The sequence below is a fragment of the Staurois parvus genome, unplaced genomic scaffold (assembly GCF_062004578.1).
Source record: "Staurois parvus isolate SC_StPar_1 unplaced genomic scaffold, SC_StPar_1.0 ptg000282l, whole genome shotgun sequence".
In the NCBI taxonomy this organism is placed as follows: domain Eukaryota; kingdom Metazoa; phylum Chordata; class Amphibia; order Anura; family Ranidae; genus Staurois; species Staurois parvus.
Genome location: NW_028318078.1, coordinates 2,726,593 through 2,744,485, shown reverse-complemented (window position 1 = coordinate 2,744,485; position 17,893 = coordinate 2,726,593). Strand labels below are relative to the sequence as shown.

The 17,893-nt window shown below is 38.5% G+C and overlaps 1 protein-coding gene across 8 annotated transcripts in view; it reads right to left on the bottom strand.

The window, feature by feature from the left end:
* CACNA1D (calcium voltage-gated channel subunit alpha1 D) overlaps positions 1 to 17,893 on the bottom strand; it is a 537,089-nt gene that overhangs the window by 19,382 nt on the left and 499,814 nt on the right. For 7 of the 8 annotated variants that reach the window (XM_089681862.1, XM_089681863.1, XM_089681858.1 and 4 more), the window contains 6 exons: positions 16,133 to 16,252; positions 13,927 to 14,294; positions 11,902 to 11,928; positions 7,790 to 7,933; positions 7,406 to 7,569; positions 5,781 to 5,902 (listed from right to left, as the gene is read on the bottom strand). In XM_089681862.1, coding sequence (XP_089537988.1) covers positions 5,781 to 5,902; positions 7,406 to 7,569; positions 7,790 to 7,933; positions 11,902 to 11,928; positions 13,927 to 14,294; positions 16,133 to 16,252 — 945 coding nt within the window. The remainder of the gene's footprint in view (positions 1 to 5,780; positions 5,903 to 7,405; positions 7,570 to 7,789; positions 7,934 to 11,901; positions 11,929 to 13,926; positions 14,295 to 16,132; positions 16,253 to 17,893) is intronic. The other variant, XM_089681860.1, reaches the window with a different exon arrangement.

The following is a 17,893-nucleotide window of genomic DNA, read 5'->3' as shown; positions in this document are numbered from 1 at the left end:
CACACCCCCCACTCCCATCCCTGCCCACACTCCCAGAAGTGAAACTGCCTGAAAAATGGTAAATTATCCAGCAATACTGAAATAGTAACATTACAGTTAAGTTAAGAATCTCATTAGGCTCACTGTGGGGTTACTGGGATCTATCAAAGGAAAAAAAGTAATTGTTTATGACCGTTGGAGCAAAGATCAGACAATTACAGGCCACTATGAAGAGATACTGAGACTAATAACTGTCATAGGGACTATTACTTGTGCCAGAAAGCACTACTCAAGCCCTGCACAGTGTCATATTTACTGCCTAGCAGACTTCACATTAAACAAGTATCTTAAATGAAGCTATGGAAAGAATTGGAAAATCAAAACTAGTTTTATGCTCTAAGGAAATACGTTTTTCATTATTAATGAGAATGTTGGCACAGGAAGAATAAAAGTAGTAAAACTGCTTCTTATGGGCACTTGATGAATAAAATGAAGGGTGATCAGTGCTTTGTGTTAATAAAACAGTATCTGCCCCGGTCATAGAAGTCAATAAGATTCTCTCTATTTTCCAATGCAGAGTGTAAAAAAAAAAAAAAAAAAAGCTAACAATTGACTGAAATGGAAGCATACATATAATTGGCCTAGTAATAAAAACTAAATGAAATAGAATGGGGATAATCACAGGAGGGAAAGAAAGAAGATTTGAGCTGGCTCTCATCCAACCAGTGTGTATTGCACTCTTTTATTCCCGTCAGCTCCCCTTCAAACAAAAAATATATGCTTGAGGGACAACCAAGATGTTTTTAGCCAACCAGAGTTTAGCTTTACCGGTTACATCAAAAACTGCTTACATCTGTTCATGTTCTACGTTCCATTAAGAAACAGCATAATGTTGAGATTCATTTGATCGTACACTGAGCTGATCATGGCCAGGTTCCTATAGAAATCTAGCAGATTCCTCCATCCGTGGTATACAGTGTAGATGGATGAATCTACCGCTGTCACTAATATATCCTGACAGCCAGTGCCGTCACTGTAGCTCAATAAAAGGCAATGCGTAGTCCACAAAAATTCGGAGTTTTATCAGCTCACAACAGGAAAATAAATAAGAGCTCAGTGCATCTCTGGCAGATCAATGGGTATTTTTCTGTACTTGCAGGGATAAAATACGGTAACATATGCAGGTATTACAGAGATGTACTACATATGCTTTATTTTTAACATTTTGCCTTGGTATACACTTTAAAGTGCATGCCCACTTTTCTTTTTGTGGGCAAAGAGCAGAAGGGCTAGAACCCCTGTTACCGAACTCTTGGGGCTTTTTTTTTTTCACAGAGGTTTGCCACCTTTATCTGTGTCAGTGACAATGGGTTTAAACAGACAGAAAGTAAGGGAAAATCTGAGAGGGGTTCTAGCCTTCATCTACTCTACTAGAAAAAAGCATTTTAATTTTTCTCTGTTTTGTTAGAGACTGTCACTTGTCTGCTGAAACTGCCGTCATCAGGATTGGTAGGAAATGAGGGGAATTCTCTTTTTGTTGTATTATGTTCCCCAGCTGGACAGATTACCCATCATTTTCCATCCCAGCAGGAATTTAATGGGTTCACAAGCAGCAGTAAAACATGACAGGGGTTCTATCCCTACGCCAAGTTCAAAATTAAAGCTGGCCATAGATGGATTGAAAGAAAGAGCGCACACACCTTGCACATTACCTCAATAAATTGTGAGTATATTTCCTAAATTAAATAAAATTAGTCGCTAAGGTGATGGTAAAACAGGCATAAGTAAACCATATCCACACAGGGTTACAGGTAAATCCAAAGGGGGGGATAAAAACTAACACATTTCAAAGGGTGCTCCCTTCTTCATCAGAGCTGATCAAAAAAACATAAATACAAATTCACCTCAAAATATTACTTGAATCATGAATATTCAAAATGGTATAACAGGTGGTGATGCTGTAGATGAGCAGAACAATACACATGAGAATACTCATAAAAATGTCAATACGTATAATAATAACAATGTCAAAAAACACATACAGAAAAAGGTATATATAAAAAAATATACACAAAAAAAAGAATTATATACACACACACACACACACACACACACACACACACACACACAAACACACATATATATATATATATATATTTATATATATACACATATATACACACACACACGGAAAAAATTGGTGGAAATAAATGATGGAAAAATTATTATGATGGAAAAAATTGAGAGCTTAATTGTACAACTGGCATAAAAATCACTGGTTAAAGATCGATTAGCAATAAAAAGTATCTATAGTAGAAAAAATTTATTAAATTATTAGTAATTAATTGTAAAAATATATATACCTAATAATAATCATAATAATAATAAAACTAAAAATCATATAAAATATCGTATACAAAAAATCCTATAATATAGAATTAAAAAAAAAATTCCATATGGAGAATCCATAAAATAAACATATATAAATATATATAAATGCAAAAAGCACAATTGCTATTTAAAAACAGGATACGTTCATTTTATTATGTGTAGTATAGGATTGTGTGTAATATTACAGCTCAACTGCTGTAATACTGACACTCAGTGGTTGAATGTCTCCTTGCTATAGGAACTCTGCCATACTGAAGTTTCTATCTGCTCAACCCAGGTATCTGTTTTAATATTACACACAATCCTATACTACACATAATAAAATGAACGTATCCTGTTTTTAAATAGCAATTGTGCTTTTGCATTTATATACGTTTATTTTATGGATTCTCCATATGGAATTTTTTTTTTTAATTCTATATCATAGGATTTTTTGTATACAATATTTTATATGATTTTTAGTTTTATTATTATTATTATTATTATTAGGTATACATATATATTTTTACAATTAATTATTAAGAATTTTGTTAATTTTTTCTCTATAGATACTTTTTATTGCTAATCGATCTTTAACCAGCGATTTTTATGCCAGTTTTACAATTAAGCTCTCAATTTTTTCCATCATTTATTTCCACCCATTTTATATATATTTATAAAAAAAAAATTTTTTTGTGTATATTTTTTTATATATACCTTTTCTGTATGTGTTTTTTGACATCATCATTATTATTATTATTATACGTATTGCCATTTTTATGAGTATTCTCATGTATATTGTTCTGCTCATCTACAGTATCACCACCTGTTATACCATTTTGAATATTCATGATTCAAGTAATATTTTGAGGGGAATTTGTATTTATGTTTTTTGATCAGCTCTGATGAAGAAGGGAGCACCCTTCGAAACGCGTTAGTTTTTATCCCCCCCTTTGGATTTACCTGTAACCCTGTGTGGATATGGTTTACTTATGCCCGTTTACCGTCACCTTTGTGAGTATATTTCCTAAATTGAATAAAATTAGTCACTATTTATTGAGGTAATGCGCAAGGTTTGTGCGCTCTCTGTTTCATCCTCTTCTACAGTTTTATCAAGCTTCCCTAGCTTCATGATAGAGCTGCACAACCTCTGATCACCAGCAGATGAACACGATGTTTGTTACTAATGCCCGTTTGATCTGAGTCTTTGAGCGCAGGAGATAATGGATCATAAATGGATTGAATCATGGCTGTTTCAGCAGGGCCCGGCCAAAATTCAATCCATCTATGGGCAGGCTGGTTGTGCTGAAGTTGATCCACTGATCGACTTCAATACAACCAGCCTATTGGATTTTTTGCATGCTATTACTGCCGACGGCTATAGCCACTAGTAGTAATAATTGTGTTCTGCAGGCAGGGATGGCTCCCTGCTGGCAGAACACAATAGAGCTGTGGGAGAGATTCATGAAAGAAAAGAAAAGAGAAAGGCACCTCTTAGTCTATTGTGAATCGTGCATCAATACCCATCGTTTCATGGTTATTACTTATTTTATTATTGCGTTTTCAATGATCCCCAATTCCTAATAAATATTTTAACTATCACCACTAAGTTCCTAATCAAAATTTTAATAACATTTAAGAAACTTGTTTTTATGGCTGCATGCCCAATAACGATTTCCCTTCTATAGCAATTATCTTTGATGTTCTTTCATTATGTGTTTACTTGCATTTGAGAATGTAGTATAGGACTGAGATGTTTGTGTTTTAATTTATCCACAATAATTTCCTCGACCAGTGATTTTCAGTCTTAAAGAGTCATAGGTTCCTTTAAATGATAACCGCCTTTAATTGGTTACATGTTATATAGACAAAACCGTTCCTATACCATCAGCTTGACAAAGGAGCATGCTAGGACTGGCATCTCACAGCGCATGCTCAGGAAATGTGTCACTCGACAACTGGTGATGTCATTGCGGACACGCTGTGCTCCAGGGTGCGTTTTAAGCCTCGGTACCAGACCTCTTCCATCTTGCCGGCCGCTCATGCCTGACACTGACAGATCATCATCCTGGACTGCCATGCAGTTCACCGTGGCTCAAACCCCATTAATGGATATGGGAGTGCGTTTTTAATCTATCCTCCTGTAAGTTGCTGTATTGCACGTGCAATAAATCACGTTTTTTTACATTCTACACTTACAGGAACCTCTCTTTTTTTACATGTATCCTTCTGGACTCAAGGTTCAATCCAGTAAAAGGCTGCCATAAGTGAACAGAACTACAAATAGGATTGTTAGACACACACCTGTCAGCAGTAGCTAGACAGAACATCTCCTATTTATATATTTTTTTTCTCTATTTCTCTATAACCCGATTGGGTCCCAATTGTTTGGCATTTATTTCCAAGTGTTTTTCCCTGCATATTGATGTTTCTTGTTATTCCTATTTGTGTTTCTACCCCACCTCTAGATCATACATAGGTTGCGCTCTTTTCCTTTTGTTTTTCTGTGGAAGAGATTCCCCCATTGACACTGGCTTGCTTAAAAGAAAATATTTTGGTTGGAGTCGGGCTGCAAGTGCCAGAACACCACACCGCTACCCTCTTACGCAGTAGGCTAAACCTGCTGCATTAGCTTCAACCCAACCTTGAGCTGTTACATAGGTACATAGTTAGTCTGGCTGAAAGAAGACAAAAGTCCATCCGGTTCAACCAGGGAAAAAAAAAAAAAAGAAGTTATAATCCTATACCCACAGTTGATCCAGAGGACGGCAAAAAAAAAAACCCAGCAAAGCATGATCCAATTTGCTCCTGCTGGGAAAAAAATTCCTTCCTGATCTCCCGAGAGGCAATCGGATATTCCCTGGATCAACTTTACCTATAAATGTTAGTATCCAGTTATATTCTGTGTATCTAGGAAAGAATCCAGGCCTTTTTTGAAGTAATCCACTGAGCTGGCAAGAACCAACTCTTGAGGGAGTCTATTCCACATTTTAACAGCTCACACTGTGAAGAAACCTTTCCATGTTTCGAGATTAAATTTATTTTCCTCCAGATGTAAAGAGTGCCCCCTTGTCCTCTGTGATGACCTCAGGGTGAATAGCTCTACACCGAGTTCACTATATGAACCACTGATATATTTATACATGTTGATCATATCCCCCTTAATCTCCTCTTCTCAAGAGAGAATAAATTCAGTTCCTCTAATCTTTCCTCATAGCTGAGCTCCTCCATGCCTCTTATCAGTTTAGTTGCCCTTCTCTGTACTTTCTCAAGTTCCCCAATGTTCTTTTTGTGAATTGGTGTTCTACACAAAATAAAGCAATAGCAGAATCATAACACTGGGACCTGTAGTTTTCCAACCTAACGAACTGTAGATCTACATAGTTCCCTACAAAAACTACCCCATGTGGTAAGGTGAAGTATGAACCTACTTGCTGCTGCATTAAATGCAGTGGTAATGCTGTACGGTGATGAAATGTTGGCGATAGAGGTATGTCGTCCTGGCTGCTCTGTCTGCGAAGGCATTCAAAATTGAATGAAGATCTTCTGTTGGCTGCAATAACAGAAAAATATACCTGTGAACAAGCATTCTTTTCATGTCATATCAGAAAACTGACATTCAGCTGCAAATAATGCAACCAGAACTCATGGTTTTATTCAATGTTACAGTCAGGGCTACTGAGCTCTGGAGCTGCAGGTTCTGTAGAGCAATTTATCCATAAAGTTCACATATTCATGTTAAACGTTGCTTGCTGGGCAGTTGAGTGACCCCCAAAAGCTGGGTCTGGAAGCTTGTAGTGAGGTCAAGTCTTGGCGGTCAAGACTGCTAGGACATAGAAATATGTTGCTTCTGGAGAACAAACACACACATACATATTACATGTTCAGTTTTATTACGTCCCTTTGCTGACTGACACGGATAGGTTCTAAAGAACTGAAGCTACCAACTGATGTACCCAGCCCCCTAGCACCCTTCCCTGGGATTCACAATGAACACAACAACAAATGTCATGTCAATAGGAAGAAGTAAGTATGACTTCCATTGCCTGACCACCATGAAAACTCTAAAACAGAGTTAGTCCTGCTGGCAAAGTTGCCAGAAAGAATGATATACCCGACTGTATTTGTCAGCTGGTTTGAGCTCTGGAAAGCTGCTCTGTCTTGTGGCCTATAATAGTATAATTTCATGTTGTTGCTGATCTACAGTATAAACACTATTGCTTCATTGGGTCTAGTGCTTGTGCATTCTATACCACTGATCTCACTCCAGGAATAGTTGATGTCATGTATAAAACTATCTAGGAGAATAATTTGTTTCAGGAAAATCCATACTGACCATAACAGCAAATCAGATTCACCTTTACACCATCCCAGTGCATCAGGTGTAGATGAAAGCAGAATCTGGTCATTCTGCAACAAGGATTGTAAGCCAGTTTAACTCTTAATGGAGGTCCACTAAGTTTCTCCTTTTTGCCAAGCTCACAATGTTCCTGGCCTATTTTAAAGCCAGAATGCACAGAGGATTTGTAAAGCTGAATTCCAGGTATGGCTATTTTTGCATAGTTACATTGGTCTAGCTTAAACCGTTCTAACTACACACACACCATTCCTGGCTGATCCCCATGAAAGTTGTTACTACAGTGATTGCTGCTGGCTTCTGGGTCCTGTGCCACGTGGCTGCCATGCTGCTTAGTGAACACAGGAGTTTGCTTGTTCCAGACCTAGACAAAATGAAGAATAATCTTGTTGTCAACCATCTCCACACTTTGCTTCTTCCAGACCCAGACAAAATGGAGAATAATCTTGTTGTCAACCATCTCTACACTATGCCATATTTTCTGAAAATGAACTATTCTAATCAAGCTTATCAAACATCTCATCACTGCATTCCAGTGTGATATTGGAGAGAACATAAAAAGTGGTCTTAAATTGTGGGAATGGTCTATACTATATGATATTCCATACTAAACTATCTTTCCTTCCCGTAAAAAAAATTATTTGAGCTGATCAAAAAATCTATCATATTTGTAGAAAAGGGTGTATGGAGGCTACTCACACGGGGGTGTTGGTGGCAGCAGTCTCCGTCTTGGCGATTTCCTTGATTCATAACATATCTGTGAGTCCTCCTCTTCAAAGAAACTGTAAGGATGGTGGTAGCCTTTGGGTCGCTCATAGTCCAGGTCATTGGCTGGGTACATTGTGGGCTCATCATACATTGGTCTGGGTTAAGAGAGATTCTGGTAAGATGGACTAGTAGGAAAAATACAGTTCTATAATCCTAAAGGGAATTCAAGTTTGCATGTTCTCTATAAACACCAATCCAAATAAAGCTGTCATTTTTCAAAGGCACTTTGGATATTTAATTAGCTGCTGTGGACAACACTTTCATTATTCCTCCAATTTTTTGGAAGAGCCTGATCATGTTACTCTAATCATTTACCTGTTTCCAGACAGCATACTGTCCTCTTCATAATACTCCTCCCCACTGTAATACTCTGGCTCCCCCAGGTATGGATCCTCATAATCCATAAAGTCAGGATCTTCACGGAAGATGACAGGCATGTTCCTCTCTCCAGACTCTGATCTGTGATAGTGACACAAATATATCAAAGGGACTAGCAGTACATTAATTAATAGGCCCACTGCATCCCACCAATGCAGAAAGGTCATTACAAGGCATAGAAAAAAAAAAAAGAAATGAGAATGTTCTCTATTAAACTGCCTTTAACATCAGTTTAAAATGTTCCAATAACAAAAAAAATAATTATCACAAATACATCTATAGGGGGCATTTGAAGTCCAGTTGAAGCTTCAGTTTAAATACATTCAGTGTGCATCAAAACAAAAGATTTGAAAAGTCAGTTAGTTTTCTCTCCAAAGCAGCTATATTCTGAGTAGAAAAGCTTGTCCTCTGCCAGCATGCTGCAGAGTGAGACCCTTGCTCTCTGAATGGAAGCGGTGATCTCACTGCAGAGGTCCACCAGGTTAAGGGTTAGTTAGGCAGGGTACACATAGGCCAAATATAGATTGAAATCAGCCAGTACAGTAGAAACCGATTTTCGGCCTGTGTGTACAGCTGCCTTTCCGAAAGAAGCAGATCTCACAATTGACTTCTGTCGAACGAACATGCTGAAAAATGAGCAGCCGATCGGCATCCAAGCAGCGCTCGTATCCAATGGCTGTGAACACTAATCAGTGTGTCCTGACAGGAGCACAGTGGGGGGAGATCGTTGTACTAAGATCACTTGTAATAGTACAGCGATCTGTCAGGTTTTTTTCTTTTCAGCCCATTGGGTTGAATGAAACAAAACGTATATAGTGTGTACCAGGCTTTGGACTGCTTCAATCAGCAAAGACCATGAGCTTCTTTATCACACAGCTATAAAATATGACCTCTGCAAACAGACTACTGCTCCCTACTGAGAGTAAAGAACCCACTCTGCAGCTGCTAGTAGGGAACAACATTGTCTACAGCTGTTGCTGGTTTAGAAGGAAAGCAAACTGTATGACCTTTGATACACCATGTATTTAACGATTTTATTCTGAAAGTTCAGTTGGGCTTTAAAATGAACTTCTCAGTTCTTAAAGTTTTTATACTTACAATTCTAGCAAAGTGCAGGTCATTTTGTGTTGACGCCAAATACTAAAATTATTGTTTGTGCACCCAGGGAGCACTTGAAAACTGAGCAAATACTACATAATCCTTGATTTTTTTCATGACCTGGAGATAGGGTCCATCCAAGCCAAGCCATTCAACAGTTCATTACTGTTAACTTCAGGTGCCAGCAAAGGCTCTCAGCTTTGGAATGTTGAATGGCTCAAAAGTACTTCTGGGCATTTTGAGAGCAATGTCAATTGGGATACTTTGGGGTTGAATTACTAAAACTGGTGCAAAATCTGGTGCAGTTCTGCATAGAAGCCAATCAGCTTTGAGGTTTTTTGTCAAAGCTTAATTGAACAAGCTGAAATTAGAAGCTGATTGGCTACCATACACAGCTGCACCAGATTTTGCAGATTCTGAGGAGGAGGGGTATTCTATACAAGGCAGAGGCTTCTAAGTGCCGGTTCACACTGATGCATTGCGAATCTGATGCGGTTTCACAGTGCGTTTTCTGCTGTGACAGGTGCGAATTGAATGTGATTTCTGAGGGGACTGGACATAGTAGGAGATGAAATTAGCACCACACCCGCAATGAACTCACACAGCACCCTTTTTTTCAACCGCATCAAATTTGTACCACATATATGTGAACAGGCCTCATTGGAAATAATGCTTTTGACGTTACATGTGAATCTATGGTTTATTGAACGCATCTGATCCGCATAGAATTCTCAGCAGTGTGAACCGGCACTAAACATACTGAAAGATACAACAGAAATCCAGTGTGTTCAAAGCCTTAAGTACATTGTAGTTTGATGCAGTAAACATTAAGAGAAAAGTATTTTTTTTAATCATACTTACCTAGGTGGGTGCAGCATCGATCCAATGCTGCATTTTTCCCCCGCCGGCTCTAAGGGTGAGAACTGAGCAAACACACACTGACAATCGTTCAGTTCTCCCTGCCACTCTGAGCAGAAAACGATAATTGTCAGTCACTGCTCTCTGCTCTGTCCCCTCTGCGTAAAATGGAGTGCGCGGGTGTGGCGGGGGAGGGAGCGGCTGGCCTAGGCTCTCAGCGACTCACTGAGAGGCTGAGCCAGGTGCCGGTCCAGACATCTTGGGGGATCCCGACTTTAAAGTCGGGATCTTTCCCCAGCCTGGACTGGCTGGCCGGGAATCCACAGGAGAAGTACAGCCATACGAGCTTTGTCTGTACTTTTTCTTTAAATAGTGTATCAGCTAGTTCACATTTGTAACTTGTATGAGGACTTTACATCAAGATCTATAAATGCAAAAGTGTTTCTCCTTTTCTTTTCTACTTTGAATAGTGTTGATGGGTTGGTGCTTCTGTCAAGATTGTATAGCTGTCTACGGCTTGATTGAGAAGATTTACCTTAATTTCTTGTCTTAGTATCAATGTTGTTACCAGTTAGAAAGTGAAGGGAAATATACAACATGAACAAAGAAAAAAAAAATGTTTTTAAAAAGTAGGGGGAAAACTAACTAAACTTCAGCTTTTTATTCCATCCTGTGTGCCAGTTGCATGTTTTCCCTCTTTTAATGTCTGGTTATAATACTGTCACTGAGATAGGGAGTGAGGGGAAACCTCCTTACATGGCCACAGACTGCAACAAAAGAAAAAAAATAACGTGGTGCTAACCATTTGCGACCCTATTAAAGAATTATGGTTGGAGTTGCACTTTAATAACGTACCATTTGTCTGCAGGAGAAATGATCTAGAATAGATTGTTTTTTGATGACATGGGGGAAAGGAAGTGACATATTGTACATAAACTAGATTTCCTATTTATTGGAGGAAATACGCATTCCTACACTTATGCAGCTGCAACTCTCAAGGAAATAATATGTGGCTCAGCAAATAGGGAGTGGGTCCACAGCTGTGTATGTCTACTGTAAAAAACATAACTACTGTAGATGTGCAATGTTCAGATATATGTAAACCTTTATTTTTTTATGTTTAGATTAGAGTAGGGAATGGGTTTCAGTTTTTATTATGGTCTGTGTCTCCGCTAGACAGATTGACCCTTTCTGGTAGCCCATTCCCAGAAGAATAGAACATGAGGGGAAACCCAAAATGTTACAGTTGTCACCAACAAGAGGTGAGGGCAAGTCTTACAATGGGACAACTGACTAATGATTATGATATGATTTTCTTTCCTTCCACCACAGGTGGAAGGAAAGAAATTTGCACAATTCTGCCATCAACACAGTCAGTCTCTTGACGAGCTATTGTGATTCTGATGGCAGCATACAGAAAAAAACTGTCAGACTAGCTGTATTGAAGTAGATCGATGGACCAACTTTAGTACAACCAGGCTGCCCATAAATGGATCTAATCTCAACTGTCCCTGCTGAATCAGTTGAGATTTGATCCATCTATGGCTGGCTTAAGAGGGGAATTCCCCTTGCTTCCACTTTCTGTTGTGTCTTCAGGACAGAAAGTGAAGAGGAATCTTCCCAACAGGACACAGACAGAAAAATAGTAAAGGACAAGGTCTTAACCCTTCCCTACTTAAAAAATGTTGTGGGTATATATATACATTTTCCAGCACAGATATCAATAGATGCCCTTGGCAGTGAAGTTTTCAAGATGTCAAGAGCTAGTAATTTAATACAGGCTGCTGGCCATCACCATTTTCTTAGGCAGATAATTCTACGGACCACCTTCTCACTAAGGCTGATGTCACGATTCCACAGTTTACATTCATTAGGACATCCCTGACTGCCATATTGATATTTAGATGAACTGTGTTAGTTGTCAGCCAAAATATGGTATTGCAGAACATCTCTGACATAGAAAGTGAAAATCAGACACTACAATTACACAGGTCATGCAGAGACACAGACACTGAAGCAGAGCATGTAATAACCATGGGCTTCGCATATATTGTATGGCGCAAGCAGTTATCGACAGACACAGAGGAACATACCTAATATAAGTCTCATAATAGCGGGTCCTATCCGGAAAAGCCATACAAATATGGGAAGATATTTATTAGACATAAAATAAATATCAGTTATTACATATGTAGACAGCACAACGAAAGGCAGACAGAGTGACACAGTATTGCCACCAACCTGCAGAGAGTCTAAGAAGAAGAAAAAGGTTAATGTTTCATGCAAAAAATACAGCACGCTGGGGTTAAAAGATTAAAATATATGGATTTATGTGTCAGCTAAATTATATTAATTGTTTCACTGAGACATTTGACTTCTCAGCTACACTTGTTTTCAGAATTTTTCTTTAAAAAGAGAAATCTTTTACAGTCTTCATTTATAGCAGGATTTTGCTAAATGCACTGGAAAGTGAATTGCTGCAAAGAGATTTGTCCAGTATCTGGCCTTTGATGTCCCAAATAAAAAGCTTGATTTCCACCCCCATGCAAATATCATACTAAATTATAACTAGACACCCTACTCAAAACATTAAATAGAAAATACATTGGTAAATGCATTGATAAGGCTATTTCTGTTTGGATCCATGCTTTTAGAAAGGCTATAAAGCAGCAAGTGTTCAGACAGAGCAGTGTGAGCACCTAAGAGTCAGCTGAGAATAACATAAAACTGTGTTAGAGACACGCGGCTCCGAAGCCAAAAAAAACAACAGCAATAATAATTTCAAAATACAGCCAGGTAAGGCAGCATAGACATAAACGGTTAACTGTCATATCTAACCTTTCAAAAAAAATCAGTTGTCAATACAAGCAGGTAATCTGCAACAGACAAAATTTGTGCAACATTTTAAGGAGCTTCAAACTAATCTAAGGCACTTCCTGATGATGATCTTGTATTGAAACACGTCGAAGTTTGATGACGCAACATCCACCGACATCACATTCACCCTCTGGAACACACACGCCACTCTGGTGAGCATCCAGTGCAGTGTTCTCCATCTCTGAGTAACAAAGCTGAATACACCAGGTGAAGGGTCCAGGCACCCTGCTTGGAGTGTGTTTTATTGATTTTACCCCCAATAAATATACCATACAGGTTTACACTATGGGATGTCCCTTTCTTCTCTATTTTTTCTTTACATGGTGATATATACATCTAATTTCTTGCACCTGCGGGGGTCTGGAAACCACCAACCTTTTGACAACTACTTTGTTGAGCCTCATGGATCATCTTTGGATATGAGTATAGGTTCATATATTGGAGACCTGAAATTTTGGGATGTACAATTAGAAAGCATGAATGACCATTCTAGAAATAGATGGTCATTGAATAGTGGTGAGTATCAGTCCATTTGGAGCACTTTTGTCATGCACAGTGGAACATTTTTTTGAAGATTATATATGAACCACCAGCTCCAGCACTGGGTCTACATATTTGGGACTGGCTATTACTGTAGATATGCATATGTTTTGTTTTTAATTATGCACGGTCCTATTGTTTTCTATATTATTTCATTGTGATAAGTTTACACAATTAGAGGACTGCAGCAATAGGTTTATTTGGTCATTCACTTATTTTGTTGCAATCACATATCCAATAGTGCATGAGCACCTTGTTTACTATTTTAACTCCCATATCTAACCTTTCAAAAAAAAAAAAATCAATTGTCAATACAAGCAGGTAATCTGCAACAGACAAAATTTGTGCAACATTTTAAGGAGCTTCAAACTAATCAAACAATATAAAATTATTTAAATTCTTATATCTTCTTGCCCTGCTGATAACAACTAATAATAACAATAGTATCCAAATCAGAAGCTCTGTGAGTTCCTATCCCCAGCCAAAATATCTGTCTGTATTTGTCTGCCTGCATCCCGTAAATCAGAGCAGAACTGTGACTGTGTATGCAGGAGTGCTGAGAGCCTTGATACTCAGAATAGAAATGCTTATTGAGCACACCAAGAAAGGGTTTTTTTCTGTAATAGAAAGCCACTATGGCAAAATTAGATGTGCAACCATTACTGGATTCATTTTAAAGAACATTTTGCTATCAGGGTTACCTTTTAATACTGGATTTTCTTGGTTTCTCGTAGTCATTCCTTGAGTAGGTATAGTAGCCATTCTCAGACGTGTGATTATGAACGGTGAGGCTAGAATGTTTCCCATTAGCGGGTTTGAACACGTTGGCATTGTTTAGGTTGGCGTTGGTGGAGTTTGGTACATGTTTCCCAGAGTATTCATGGTTATGATGGTTGTGATGCACAGAGTTGCCAGAGTGGGAATACACAGATTTGTCAGTGTCGCTCGCAGAGCGGATCGATGGACGTTGCACATGCAGAGGGCGCCGTGTGGTGTTAGTCTGCTGATAGGAATCACGCCTGTCATTCCCCACATGGTTGACATGGTTTCCAAACAGACCACCATTCCTCTGCAAGTGAAGTGATATTCATTAATTTTTCTGTAACTAAGCATTATGAACGTTATTCTTTGATTTTTATGGTCCAAATGCTATCCAAATATATATATATCAACTTTTAAACATTTTCCAAAGTTCTTTCTGCCCACTGCAATCACTCATATTCTCATTTACAGGAATATTCATAAAGAAGTGGTTAGTATGTGCAACAATTCTCCCAAATTACAAACCCACACAATATCATTAAGAGTAGGCTTAGACCTAACTGGCTAAAGTGGAACTACAACTAATGATCTGTATTTTTTTTAAAAGGTATAACAGGGAGAAATACCAAATACAAACCTTATAATATCCTCAGTCCTTCTTTGCTAGCCCACATACTGTATCGTCATATACTGCCATTCACTTCCTGGATCTGAAGCCCGTACCACTAACAAGTTAATGTGCATGTTCACTGCGCTTCTAAAACAAGAAGCCCAAATAACACAGGGGGTTCTCCTGATGTCAACAGAGTGACCACCTGAATCATTACACTTCTCTTCCTGGTATCTCACTGGTGCTGGTTATAAGGATGCAAGGGTGCAGGTACAGTATACTTGCTGCATTGCAGAAGGCAAGACACAGCTCCCTTTTATGAACAAAACAAAGGTGGAATTATAAAACAGAGCTTTGAACAGTAGGGTAGATACTTCACTGTGTTCTGCATACACTTGTCAGCTAAAGCGGAAGTATCTGCTGTATTTATACTGATTAAATTACACACGGGTGGACTATTTAGTAATTAGGTGACTTCTGAAGGCAATTGGTTCCACTAGATTTTAGTTAGGGGTATCAAAGTAAAGGGGACTGAATACAAATGCACGTCACACTTTTCACATATTTATTTGTAAAAAGTGTTGAAAACCATTTATCATTTTCCTTCCACTTCACAATTTTGTGCCACTTTGTGTTAGTCTATCACATAAAATCCCAATAAAATACATTTAAGTTTTTGGTTGTAACATGACAAAATGTGGAAAATTTCAAGGGAATACTTTTTCAAGGCACTGTATCCATTTAAAATTTACTTAACTTTCCTAAAGTATAAAATTGTTGGCTAAGCATCCTCATTGGAACAGAAGGCCTGGTCTGAACATGTGGCCACTTCTGTGGTTACCCCTGCACCCTTTTAGGCCCTGAAAGGGCAGTACTTCACTATTAATATGTGAAATAATCGTTCTAGCTCACCTTACTTATTACTTATTCATTGAGCAGACTGGCACAGATGCAATCCAAACAAAATTTAAAGCCAGACCTTTTGCACTTTTTTTTCTCCATTAAAAAGTGATTCTAAAGCCTGAAGGTTTTTTTACCTTAATGCATTGTCCTTCAGAGTGCTGCTCCCCCCCCCCCCAGTTCCTCTTTATACTTACATGAGCCCAATCTCGTTCCAGCAATGTGCATAAGAGAAGTGGCTCTCTCTCCTCATTGGACAGAGAGGCAGAAGCGGGAGCCATTGGCTCCTGCTAGTCACAGCCAGTGAGGAGGGAGTGGGGCCAAGCCGTGCTCTGTGTGTCCATTGACCCAGGCACAGGAGTGGCTACTTGGCAGGAGGGGATGAGTGGACAATGCCAGAGGGGGACCCGAGAAGAAGAGAATCAGGGCTGTTCTATGGAAAACCATTGCACAGAGCAGGTAAATATAACATGTTTGTTATTTAAAAAAAAAAGCAAAGGTTTATAATCACCTTAATGGTTACTCTGTGACAGCTATTAACCTGACTGATGCCAGGACATGTTCTAAATTACAAAACCATCTACTGTACTAAACTCAATAAGTAATCCATCTATACTCTACTGTGAATTGTTTACCCTGTATATATCTTCTTCTTCCTCTTCATGGTTGTTTTGCTCTGGCTCATCATCCTGCAAGTCACATGATATGGCTCGTCGAATTTCTGGACCAATGTCATGAAGAGTTCTCAGCCCCGCCTGGATAATAAAAGTCAAAGAATTACGAATGTTTCACAGAGAAATGCTGTAGGTCAAATTATTTAGGATAAATGGAAATTTGCTCAGTTTGCAATCTTTACTATGAATACATAGATATGTTTAACAATAGGGTATTGCAACATTAGAACTTGTGGAAAAGGCTGCTTTAGTGGTTGAAGGACACACTGGGGTTGATTTACTAAAACTGGAGAGAGCAAAATATAGTGCTGCTGTGCATGGTAGCCAATCAGCTTCTGTTGCTTAATTGTTCAATTAAGCTTTGACAATAAAACTTGGAAGCTGATTGTTTTTTTATGCACAGCTGTACCATATTTTGCACACTCCAATCTTAGTAAATCAACTCCACTGTTATTGTTGCCCATAGCAGATGGAAGAATTAAATTAGGATTGGGATTGGCTCCAATGATGAGCACAAATTGTTCATGTCAGGCAGATGTGGGCCTCCCTTATAGCATTTAATCAGTACTGAGAAAAAGCAAATCTGCCCAGCGAATTCTAACCGCATCCCTAATACCTTTTTTACCAATGGCAACCCTACACCAAACAGCCTGTGTGCATGGTTTACAACATCACAACACTGTTGCTTCTATCAAAGAACTGGACTGTATCCACAACCTGCACACAAGTAGGCAGTAATTTCTGGCCATCGCTGGGCTACCTTGAGGCAGAACCTGCTTTATTGTTTGCAGATTGCTAACATAGCCAGTTCTATTCATAAGTATTGAGAGGCCACAAACACTTTGTATGAATAACATTTTCAGAATTTACTTGTTTGTTATGCCATAAATCAGATTTTCCCATCACGAATCTTTAATGGCCCTCTTAGCTTAGTGCAAACCTACAAAGCTCTTGGCAGATTTTCACCAACAACAATAACCTCTAAGTGGCTTATCTTGTAATTTGTTTTACTAAAACAGTCCCAAGAAAGCTATCTTCAAACAATGGAGAAACACTCAGCCATCTTAGGTCCCAAAAGGCTCTACAGAGCATATGTCAACCATGTAGCTTCCTTAAAAGAATTCTTGTGTATGTCGAAAAATAAATACATAGTCTAAAATGTGTTTGGAACACACTATATACAGTAGGTATAGAAAAGAATCACCCCCTGCTAAAATAATCACATTTTATTGCTCTGCGGCCTGAAATGAAGACTGCTACAGTTTTTGTTTTATCCAGCTGTGTTTACTCAGTGCAACTTATGACATCCAACTTATAACACCAACAAGTCAGAAGAAAAAAAATTAAAAAACAGAATCACTGAGTTGGAAAAAGGATCACCCCCTCCTGTCAGTATTTTGTTGAACCACCTTTTACTTTAATTTCAGTCTTTACTCTGTTGTGATATGTCTCTACTAACGTTGCACATCTAGATTTTGCAATATTTGCCTACTCTTCTTTGCAGAACTACTCAAGTTCAGTTAAATTTGATGGTGACCATTCATGGACTGCAGTCTTCAAGTCATTCCACAGATTTTCAATGAGTTTCAAGTCTGGGCTCTGACTAGGCCATGCAAGGACATTCACCCTTTTCTTCTTCAACCACTGTGGTCATTTTTGATGTGTGCTTTTGGTCATTGTCATGTCTTCCCATTGACTACTTTCTGGCAGAAGGCAGCAGAT